Raw genomic sequence first — 12,260 nt, 5'->3', positions numbered from 1 at the left:
CATGGAGAACTTTGCAAAATCTATTTGTCTTTGTGGTATAAGAACTTATGGATTTGTGCTGTTGCAGAAGCAGTAACAAATATATTGTGGGTCCCTAGAGGAATGAAGGACTCAGAATGCTTCTGTGTCATCTGGTGAAATTTTATTTCTTATGCTTCACATTTAGATGCCCAACATTCACCATCCACACCAGCTAGGGAAGTATGAATATCTTGATTCTTCTTCTTCTTCTTCTTCTTCTTCTTCTTCTTCTTCTTCTTCTTCTTGTTCTTGTTCTTCTTCTTCTTTTCTTTTCTCTCTCCTGCTACTGCACTCTTGGATTTTCAGTTATAGTCACTATTTGTTATTACAACTTTCAATACAAATAAATATATTTTTCCTAACAGATATGAAGTGAACCTACTTCATGGCTTAGTAATACAAATTTATAAAGTATTGCATCCTTCTCTCTCTCTCTCTCTTAAACATTTTTTTTATTAAATTTCAAGGAAAAAGAAACATTTCCACATATACTCCTCAATACATTTTTTAAATACTTTCCATGCTGTTTTCCAGGGTGATTTTATTTTCTTCCCCTTTGATGCACTCTGTCTTCTAGCTCTTATAACAATATCAAAGTAAGTTCTAATTCTTTCTGTTGCTCATGCCTCAAATCCTCCTCGTGAATTCATCATACTATAATATTTCTTTAAATACTCCAAAAAAAGCTTTTATTCTTCCACAAAGGTTCTCTTAATTCAGCTGTTAACTTTGCCATTTCTGCATAGTCCATCTTCTTATAAGTTCTGCTTATCCATTCTTCTTTTGTAGGAGTTTCTTGTAGGAGCATATAGAATCCTTGCTGCTGTCATAGTGTACATAAACAATCATCTTTTTTGGGACTTGTGTTCTTCTAATCCCACCCAAAAGAAAGCTTCAGGGTTTTTTTGGGGGGGGGTATAATCACTTTAAACATCTTTTTAATCTCATTATATATCATCTTCCAAAATACCCTTTCTTTCCTACAATTCCACCACATATGAAAAAAGGATCCTTCAGCCTTTTTGCATTTCCAACAGTTATTAGAAACCTTCTTATATGTTTTAGCCCAATTACTAGTTGTTAAATACCATCTATATATCATTTTAATATAATTCTCTTCTATAGCATAACATAAATTTTTAATTTGTTTTTCACAACTTTCCCCACACATTTATTTCTATGTTATGTCCTAAATCCCTGGCCCATTGTATCATTACTGGTGTATTGCATCCTTCTATCTCATTTAGTTTTCTGGTGAGATTTTAATTTTAAAATTTCATAATACGGTAAAATAAAGACTATCAAAAATACAAATAGAATAAATGGAATATGGCGTCTTCTCTTAGTATTTCATAGCCTTTGCCACCCATAGAGGACTCCTCCCAGCTTACCTGGGATCTTTCCTTGTTTTCCCAGCCTCAACCAGGGAGACCATCATTTCCCTGTCTGTCACCTAGGGTCCTCCATCAGCCATCTACAATCGCTGGACCTTGATAAAGGCCCCATATATAGGACTCCAAAGAAAGAAGAGAAACAAAGAAGAGAGACAGACAAAGAAAGTAAAGAACAATGAGGAGAGAGAGAGAGAAATACAATAGAAAAAGAAACATTACAAAAAGAAAACTTCAGATTTTCCATCTGCCGATTGCATAAAAGAAATAAAAAAGGATTATTTAAGATATTCGGTTCATGCTAGCGTCCATCATCCCCCTTTCTGCTAAACAATATTTATTTTAAGTCAAGGTGTCTCAGGTTCATTTCTTTTGAATGCCCAGAATAATACAGTGCATTTGTGTATGAATGCACTTTTCACTCATGCACACTTTTTTGTGTGATTTTTTTTTTTGGGGGGGGGGGGAATAGAGGACACTGGAAAATTTGGAGGAGCAGAGGTAGATAGAACTCATTCATAATGACCAGTACTCATAGGCAGCCTGATCTCACAAGTTCATTTTCCTTGTTGCATAGAAAGTCCCTAAGGAATGATGGATTTTTCTATGTTTTGAGTGGTTCTTGTTTTACCTGTAAGCTGCCTTGAATTCAGTCAAAGGAAAAGGCAGGATATATATTAACAACAACAACTCTTTCAAAGGCATCCAACATCTTGTGGGAGCAAACTCTATAGGTTAAGCTCGCATTTCACTGATCCTGTATGTCTGGTAAAGGAAGAAGTAATGTGTGATGCATCTGCAAGGCTGCCCACCCTCTCTTCTCATTTTAAGATGTTCATGGGCAGATGGAGAAGGCTGAGCATAGCTGAAAGGCTACCTAAATTATGACCCCTGGCACAAGAATCTGTGAGGGATGCTGTTGGCTGATTGATTTCTAATGGCTTAGTGGTGTGTGGCTGTTCTGGCCTCCAGGTGGAGAGGCAATTTGGGTCTCTAAGCTTGTGTGAGTTGGGAGGGTTTATCTGTTGCTGGATGCTCACCACCTTTTCTTGTCTTTTTCCCTCCCTACCCCTTTTGCATTAGTGCTGAAAAGAGCCACAATCAAGAAGAGCAAAAATGACCTAATCCATGCTGAAGAAGGGGATGACCACTTCACAGATGTTTGTTCTGTTGGTAAGTTTATGGTTTAATATACCACGGTGTTGTTGTTGTTGTTGTTGTTGTTGTTGTTGTTGTTGTTGTTGCTGTTGTTATTATTATTTAGATTGTCTCATGAAACAACAAAGCCAGGTAACCTCATGAGAATGTGGTGAAGCCTAAAGAGAACCCAAGGAAGTAGATTGAACCTGCAATCTTAGTCTCATAAGTGAGCAGAGTTTGCTACTGAATTGACCAATGGCATTCCACCTTGTTAATGGGAGATGGGTGTTGTGTAGGCTTCTTTTGAGTTCCATCATAAAATGTAACCATCTTAGAGCAGGGATGTAGAATCTCCAGCCCATGGGTCAATCTTGGCCTGTCCAGGGATCAAATTTTCCCCAAACCACACACATTTGCCTATCAGCTGACATTACGGTAAGGGTGCAATCCTAACTATGCCAATAGCCTGGTAGTAGAGCATCTGATTTCATGCAGAAGGTTGCAAGTTCAATCTCTGGCATCTCCAGACATGGCTGGGAGAGACTATCTTTCTAAAACCCCTGGAAAGCCACTGCCAGTTACTGTAGGGTTGCCATATTTTGAAGATAAAAACCAAACAAAACATATGCCTACGGATCTAGGGCATGCTGTGACTTTAAACAATTCAGAGGAAATCTGGTGGGTTTCCTCCTTGCCCTGCTTGCACAAACGTCCCCTCCCAGCTCCTCACTCATTCCCCGCCCCATCCTGCTTTCTTCTTCCCCCTCTCCTTTTTCAGCTGTTCTCTCCCCTCTCCAACCCCCTCCCTTGCGCTCTGGTGTCGAAGTGGAGGCTGCGAAGGCTCCCTCTCCGGCAATGGCAAATTGTTGAAATTTACATCCCAACTTTACCAGTGCCTCCCAGCTGCTGCAAGAGCCACGTCTCTCTCCCTCTCCAGCCTTTGTTTTCCACCATCCTGTCCAGTTTGCTCCCTGATCTGCCCGATCTCCCACCCAGATCACCAACCTTGCAATCAATTAGGTGGTTGCTGCAGAGCCCACCATACTGCTGCCGGCACTGCAGCTGCAGCTTGCAAGCTTGCAAGCTGCTGCCTCAGCCGCTGGAGCTTCCCTGGCAACTTCAGCACCTGCCTATGATAAAGCTGCACAGCTCTCTAAAGCAGCAGCGGTGCTGCTGCCAGGTGCCCCCTCTTCATCTGGAGCAGCCACCGCTGCCACCGTGCATGGAACAGACATAATCAGGTGGCAACAACAACAAAAACAAAACTGGACATTTTGCATAATTTTACGAATCCACCCAGACTGAAATTGTGAACTTTAAAAAGAAGACAAATCTGGGGGAAACCAGACATATGGCAAGCCTAAGTTAGAGTAAACAATACTGAGCAATATGGAGGTGTGGTCTGGCTTGGAATAAGGCACCTGCCAATGTTCCTATGTCTGCTCAGAAATAAGTTGCATTTAATTCAATGGGATTTATTCTAAGGCAAGTGTGTTAAGATTGCAGCTGTAGTGGGTTGGTTTTTTTTTAAAGGTGCCACTGTGCATGCCATTTCTTTCACTCATGTTACCAACTTTTTTAAAAAGAGTCAATTATAATGCTTTGAAAAAGTGATTGTGAGGTCCTCACAGACAATTTTCAGGGAATTACAGTGGTACCTCAGGTTACAGATGCTTCAGGTTACAGACTCCGCTAACCCAGAAAGGCTAAGAACAGTTTCGGGTTAAGAACGGACCTCCAGAACGAATTAAGTTCTTAACCCAAGGTACCGCTGTACTGAGCAACTTGGCTGGTTAACAACCAGCAAAAGGCTTACACCCCTGCTGGTCAGCATATTTTCATGGAAACTTGTAATTATATAAAAGTTTTCTATGAAGCCTTGTAACCAGCTCATTAAAATTATCAATGTAAAAATGCTATGGAAGTCATTTCAGTGCAGTGTTCCAGAGAAGCATGGCTGGGCACATTTCAGGTGCCTGAATATCCAGATAGTTGAGCAGGTTCCTATGTATCTGGGTTGGGGTAGTGCAGCCTTGGTGGCCCGAAGAAAGGTCTCTCAGCTCTGCTCTAAGCTTTGTATCTTTCCAATGTTCACAGGTTCACCATTTGCCCGGGCCAGCCTGAAGAGCGGCAAGAATGAGAGTTCCTCCTACTTCCGTAGGAAAGAGAAGATGTTCCGGTTCTTCATCCGGCGCATGGTGAAAGCGCAGAGCTTCTACTGGATGGTCCTCTGTGTTGTGGCTCTCAACACCCTGTGCGTCGCCATTGTGCATTATGACCAGCCAGAGGGTCTCACTACTGCTCTGTGTAAGTAAAGCTCTGGGATTACTCTGGCCCTGAATCTTGACATCATCTCAGATTGGGGCTAACTCAGGGGAACTATGAACAAATAGTTTCTTGGATTTCTCAAAAAGAATATTCAGACTCACTGATACAATAATCATATGGTGCCCTGCCATTCCCCCCACCCCATTGGACAGGAGTCAGCAAACTTATTCAGAAGGGGGCTGGTTGACTGTCCCTCAGACCTTGTGGGGGGCCGGACTATATTTTTTTTTTGGGGGGGGGAGGAATGAACAAATTCCTATGCCCCACAAATAACCCAGAGATGCATTTTAAATAAAAGCACACATTATACTCATGTAAAAACATGCCGATTCCCAGACTGGCCGCGGGCCAGATTGAGAAGGCGATTGGGCTGGATCTGGCCCCCGGGCCTTAGGTTGCCTACCCATGCCATTGGGGATATACACACACACACACACACACACACACACACACAGTGGTACCTTTTCAGGTTACATACACTTCAGGTTACAGACTCCGCTAACTCAGAAATAGTACCTCGGGTTAAGAACTTTGCTTCAGGATAAGAACAGAAATCTTGCTCCGGTGGCGCGGCAGCAGCGGGAGGCCCCATTAGCTAAAGTGGTGCTTCAGGTTAAGAACAGTTTCAGGTTAAGAACAGACCTCCGGTATGAATTAAGTACGTAACCAGAGGTACCACTGTATATATATAGGCCAACCAGATGCCTGCAGGAAACCCAAAAGCACAAGAGCACTCTCCCCCATTGCAGATTCCAGCAACTGGCATTCAGAAGCATTATTACCTACAACTGTAGAGTTTACAGAAGGGCAGGGAAAAGATGAGGGCAGGAACCAAGTGTTCAGTGAGTGTCCCCAAATACCAACCTATGCATGTGGGGCAAATTGAAATCACATCTATATGGTGCCAGGGACATTGAAGTCAAAGCAAGGCACATGTGTGAAGCAAAACAAACAAACAAAAAAACAAAAAAACAAAGCAAAAACAAACAAAAAACTTACCTCTTTTGTAAGGTTCAAACTAGAGAAGAGAATAACCCCACCCACCCACAAAAGAAGGGGAACCATTAGTTTGCTTGTAGAGAAATGCTTTCAGTCTAGCTTTTCTTAAAAAAATAAAAAATAACTTTTATGTGCTGATATTCATCTCCCAGCTGGTGCCAGAAAGAATGTTCTTGTTAATTACAAATTGAGTGAAAAATTAGACGGGCTGACATACGGGGCGGGAGGGGGGAGAAGGGCCATTTTTATTGCAAAGCAGATAAAAGAAAAAAAGGAATTCAGCAGCTAGATGTGGCTGAAAGCAGATATTGCTAAAGGAGAAGAGCTAATGTGGGAAGCTTGTCGGTTCTTTGATCAGTATAGTGAGGAGGAAGCTAATACGGATTTTAGCTCATAACTCATCAATAGAGCATCTGTTCTTCATGCAGAAGTTCCCACGATCAATCCCTGGCACCTCCAGGTAGCACTGGAAGATAACCCTCCGATAATCCTTGGAGAGTCACTTGCAATCACTGTAGACATGAACCAATGGTTTAACTTGGCAACTTTCTATGTCCCTGTGAAGTGCATTTGTTGAAGAAGCCCAAAGAATAGCAACAGCCAAAAAACAGAGTTCCCAACTACAGTCGAACGTTTTGGCTCTTGCACGCCGCAAACCTGGTAGTGAGTGTTCCAGTTTGCGAACATTCTTTGGAACCCAAATGTCCGATGCAGGTTCCGCGCATTCCGGTTGGCTGCAGGAGCTTCCTGCAGCCAATCGGAAGCAGCACTTTAATTTCTGAACTTTTTGGAAGTCGAACGGACTTCCGGAATGGATTCCGTTTGACTTCTGAGGTACAACTGTACAAGTTTAGAAGGAACATCTGGGGGGTGTCTGTCCATCAACAGGTTAGCCCTGTTGGTGTTCCTCAGCAGCAAGAACAGCTGAAAGATGGTTTGCCCACCAATTGGCATGGTAGAGAAATTTGAATTCAGTTTAAGTGGGCAAACTTACCTAAGCCACACTTTCTGAAACAATATGCGAACTGAAATTTGCTTTGCTTCAGATTATACCCATGCAGTTCTCGAACCAAGTAATTTGTATGAAAAATGCATCTAATTGGGGTATATGAAAATGCATATATTAGTAAAAATCAATGAATACTTGTTTTATTAGTGGAAATTGCATTGCAAAAATGTGTATATTAGGCAAAATTCCATACCGCTGAATGCATTAGGAGAAATTTGCACTAGAATGATTATGAATTTCCACGAGGACCTACAAAATCATTCCCACCCCCAAGAACAGATGTGGAAATGTGGTGAGCTGAATTTAAGACTGGGATACTTAGAGAAACCTAAATTGACAGAGTCACCCATCCCTATCTACAGTACCAGTCACCTGCTCTCCAGGTGGATTCTATAACATAGCTTACTTTTCCTTGTATGACAAGTTTGTTTTTTTTAACTTTAAAGTAATGTTGAGAAATGGGGGTTGTCTTATACACGGATAGTGCATAGTGGGGATGGGTGATTGGTTGGAGCTGTGAGCAGTCGCTTGTCAGCCGTGATATGGTGGATGATTGGTGGCTGCAGAAAGGGCTGCTTTGGATTGGCTGCTGCTGTGGTAATTGGGTGGGTGATTGGTTGGTGTGGCAAGGGCTGCTGTGGATAATAATAATAATAATAATAATAATAATAATTTATTATTTATACCCCGCCCATCTGGCTGGGTTTCCCCAGCCACTCTGGGGTATGCTGTTGCTGCAGCAAATGGGCATGCAATTGCGAGAGCCAGTATGGTGTAGTGGTTAAGAGTGGTAGACTCGTAATCTGGTAAACTGGGTTCGCGTCTCCGCTCCTCCACATGCAGCTGCTGGGTGACCTTGGGCTAGTCACACATCTCTGAAGTCTCTCAGCCCCACTCAGCTCACAAAGTGTTTGTTGTGGGGGAGGAAGGGAAAGGAGGAAGAAAAAAAGGGCATGCAATTGCTGGCTGCTGTTGGCGAGTGGGCAGACGCTTGTTGTCTTCAGCGACGCGAGTGATTGTCAGCGTTTTATAGTCGGGTTAGTGATTTTCGGCATCCCCCCGCAGAAAGCTCCACAGCTCTGAGCAATCTCCCCACAAAAGCTCATCAACCCCAAAACTAGGGGTCGTCTTATACATGGGGGGTGTTATACATGGAAAAATATGGTAAATGGAAAGTTTTAGCACAGTTTGGTTGAAAAGCTTCCTGATTTGGTTAGATAAATTCAGGATTGACACAGCTGATGTGACTTCCTTGCCCCCAAAGCCCATGAGGATCCTTTAGCTGTGTTTTGCAGAGCCTTCAAAACCAGTCTTTGGGGATCTCTTACACAGAATGAACTTTAGGTAGTTGCTGGAAGCCACAAGAGAGGGAGAGTGTTGTTCCGCTCTGTTTCTCTTTGTGGGTTTCATACAAGCATCTAATTGGCCACTGTGAGAACAGGATGTTGGAATAGATGGGCCATTGGCCTGATCTACTAGAGCTCTTCTTATTTTTATGTTCAGTTGGGCCCAAAGCAGAGGGACACCCTTTCATTTGTGCTATTTGCCCTGCTCTTTAGTGAAATATTTTCATTTTCTCAACACAAACCCTTTGACAGGAGAATCAAAATTCATTGAAATAGGTCTCAGCTCTGTTTATCTAACCTCCAAGTACTTCTGTGGGTTCTTTCTTTCTTTCTTTTATATATATTTGAACAAAACCAAAAGGTTTATCCAGGTCTCTCTAATGTCTACAGCATGGAGAAAATTAGTAGGAGTGAGGATGGTTCTTAATTACCTAGGTTCTAAGAGCCTCTATTGGAAGTGCCCTTTCTTTGTTTAAACACATGGCTTATAACTGGCAGTTTCATTTACACACCTATATGGACTTCCTTTTATTAATATATATGCTTAAATCAGGTTTGAAGGAATATATTATTATTATTATTATTATTATTATTATTATTATTATTAATACTACTACTACTACTAATAATGTTTAATTCCCTTCTACACACTTGTTTCAAGGTGATGTAGAAAATATAACAGAGAAACCCAGCTAAAAACAGTCACAAAATAGCAGGGGCAAATAACAGCAGATTTGTTTATTTTTTAATGGCAAAGAGTAGACATCCATGGCAAAAATGTATACAACCAGCTGGGGGAGATTGGTAGGGGGAAATGTCTTCAATTGTTTCTGGAAAGTACAGATAGTGGGTACCTTTCATATCTTGACAGGAATGATGTTTCACAGCATTGCTTATTGTTAATGTCAACTGGCAATGGTTGTTGTTATTTAATTGTTCTTAGTATTTTTATTATTTTTGTTCATTGTTTCTGTTTGCAAATAAAAAGAATGGTGAGGGTAGGGAGTGGGGAGAAATGGCTCTTCAGAGACTTAGCAGTGAATGCAAAAATAAAAAATAAAAATGTGCTAGCTTTGACAGTGTTAAAGACATGTGTTTTCCCAGGACAATTTTTGCTTAGGCACAGCTTCAGAGTGATGTGAGTAGATTTGCCATAGTCTGATTCAGACTATGGCAAATTCAACCCATAGTCTGCTTCAGCAGGATATTCTTATCTTCTAATGGATTAAATCTGATAAAATATTAGGAGCCAGGAAGGGGAGAACATTTTTGCACAAGTAGCCTTACCATCAGTGCCCCATAATGCTTCTCACTGGCAGCGCATGGGAAGAGCAGGGGTGCCTCCTAATTAGACAGATTTCTAGAAAGTGATCGTAATTGGACTTTGGACAAGATGTGTGAACTTCAGCCAGGAAGGGAGCAGAGTTTGCTCTGGGAGGATTGGTAACACCGTAAGCGTGATTTGGGCACCTCTAATTCAATCATGTCTCTCCCTCTAGGGAGAATTTAATTACGTTACAAATCAACTTCAATGCTGCTGAGAGCCTGTGGGTCTGCAGCAATTCCTCAGAACTCCCCGTCTCTGCCTCCTTTCTACTTTCTGCTTGTTGAAATGCTCTGATTAACTTTCTCAGCTTGACATTTCCAACGGTTTCCAAGCATTTTGAAAAAGGAACTGAAAAGGTGCTTAGCAAAAAAAGGGGAAAAGGGAGAAAGGAAAAATATGGGATGTGTCTCTTTCATCTCTGTATAGCCAGCATGCTATAGACTCCGCTGAAGAGAATCTGGTTTGCACATGTTTGGATTGTGTGGATTTCCACAATAGCAGAACACTGATTCCGCTGGTGTTTATAAGCATGCTTCATTGAAGAAGAGACTTTAGTGTCTTGCTTATGAAGGAAGGCTAACAATTTTCAGAAAGAGTATTTAACAATCACCTTACCCTACATATGCCCACCTGGTTGCTTCAGTCTATGGAACTGGTACTTTTACAGATGCCACATAATACCCATTCCACACTGATAAGAAAGTGACATTTTAGTGTGGCATCAACTACACTTTGGAACTTCTTGCCTATTGACATTAGGCAGGAGCCTTCGATGTACTCTTTTACACACCTGCCAAAACCCTTTTACCTTTAGGCATGTCTACCCAACTACACTGAAGGCTGATGGGTGTTTTAATCCATTTTTATCTCATCATTGGTTTTAATTATTTTTTGAACTACAGTGGTACTTCAGGTTACAGACGCTTCAGGTTACAGACTCCGCTGACCAAAGAAATAGTACCTCAGGTTTAGAACTTTGCTTCAGGATGAGAACAGAAATCGCGCGGTGGCGGCAGTGGGAGGCCCCATTAGCTAAAGTGGTACCTCAGGTTAAGAACAGTTTCAGGTTAAGAACAGAGCTCCAGAACGAATTAAGTTCTTAACCCGAGGTACCACTGTATTTAAATGGTTTTCCGCTGTGTTTTTTTTTATACAGTGGTACCTCGCAAGACAAAATTAATTCGTTCCGCGAGTTTTTTCGTCTAGCGAATTTTTCGTCTTGCGAAGCACGAAATCCCATAGGAATGCATTGAAATTCAATTAATGCGTTCCTATGGTCAAAAAAAGTCCAAACAAAGCCAAATTTGGTACAACAAGAGTTTATTAAGTGCTCTTTAAAGTCACACATACTGTAAAGAGCATTTCAAAAATTGAAGGAACAATAAATTCAAAAATTGAAGGAACAATAAAAATCATAAAAATTCAGAAAAAAACCACACAAGCTTCCAGATTCTTGCAAACCCCTCCTCAACTGTTCCCCCAGCCACCCACCACACAGAAATTCAAATCCAGAATTTTTTTTAAAAAACAGCAGAGTGGCCCAATGGTCACAGAAAATCAGAAAAATTCAGAAAAAAAACAAGCTTCCAGATTCTTGCAAACCCCTCCCCAACACCAAGTCCTTGAATTCCAAACACCCCAACCCAAAATCCAACCCCCCCCAAAAAAACGTTTTAAAAGTTTAACTTACCAAATGGCTGCAAAAGAAGTTTTGGAAAAGCTTCAAAAATCACCAAAGTCTTCAAAAACCTCAAAAAAGGCTACCACACTGCGTGCTATGAGTTGCTCCTCGAAGTCAAGTCGCAACTGCACCTCTTCAAGCAATGCACCCTGGGTATTAACAGTTTTAAGAAAAAGGAAACAAACTTGCAAGACGTTTTCGTCTTGCGAAGCAAGCCCATAGGGAAATTCGTCTTGCGAAGCAGATCAAAAAACGCAAAACCCTTTCGTCTAGCGAGTTTTTCGTCTTGCGAGGCATTCGTCTTGCGGGGCACCACTGTACTGATAATCTCATTGTTTTATTCTTTGTGCAAACCACATTGAGGTTTATAAATTTTATGAAATGAAGATTGGGATGAATAATGTGGCATACCTAGTATCATCCAGGGAAATCAATTAGCTGGAGATTCTGGACGGATGAAGGAAAGGTGCCCTTCACACAAATCATGGTGAATAGTGTGGCCCTAATGATGGCATTGGACTCCAGCTCCCATCAACCCTACCCAACATGGCCCAAGGTCAGGCATGATGGAAGCTGTAGTCCAGCAACCACTGGAGGACCATGGGTTACCCCCTAGAAACCTTATGACCAAAACCCATCCCATTCAGCTGTGTACTCTATGCAGAGCCTACATTAATGCAATTAGTTTCTTGATGATTTTGTGTTTGCCTTTGATGTCTCAGCCTGGTTCCCTGTGGATATCAGTATGCAGAGCACAGGGAAGCTTCAGAAACAAGCATGCTTATTTATGTCTGCTGAATATTTTAGGTGTCATTTCAAGAAGTGGGTCAGCCAAAAACTGGATGCTGATGGATCTCCTTCTCTGCACAAGTGTTCACAGTCTTTGTGGGACAGGAAAGACCTGTAGTACCATCTCTTGTGCCTGATCCTAATGACCTTAGACTAAGTGACAGCATGAAAATAGAATTAGTCTGTCGCTGATTGACACACACACACACACACACACACACACGATGCT

At 41.7% G+C, this 12,260-nt stretch overlaps 1 protein-coding gene across 13 annotated transcripts in view; it reads left to right on the top strand.

Moving 5' to 3' along the window:
* Window positions 1-12,260, top strand: part of CACNA1B (calcium voltage-gated channel subunit alpha1 B) — a 333,802-nt gene that overhangs the window by 187,065 nt on the left and 134,477 nt on the right. For all 13 annotated transcript variants that reach the window (XM_080990744.1, XM_080990755.1, XM_080990754.1 and 10 more), the window contains 2 exons: window positions 2,496-2,585; window positions 4,650-4,859. In XM_080990744.1, the coding sequence (XP_080846870.1) occupies window positions 2,496-2,585; window positions 4,650-4,859 (300 nt within the window). The remainder of the gene's footprint in view (window positions 1-2,495; window positions 2,586-4,649; window positions 4,860-12,260) is intronic.

The sequence above is a fragment of the Podarcis pityusensis genome (assembly GCF_964106645.2).
Source record: "Podarcis pityusensis genome assembly, chromosome: Z".
Taxonomy (NCBI): Eukaryota; Metazoa; Chordata; class Lepidosauria; order Squamata; family Lacertidae; genus Podarcis; species Podarcis pityusensis.
Note: the sequence above shows the minus strand (reverse complement) of the source record. Positions and strands in the feature narration are given on the sequence as shown.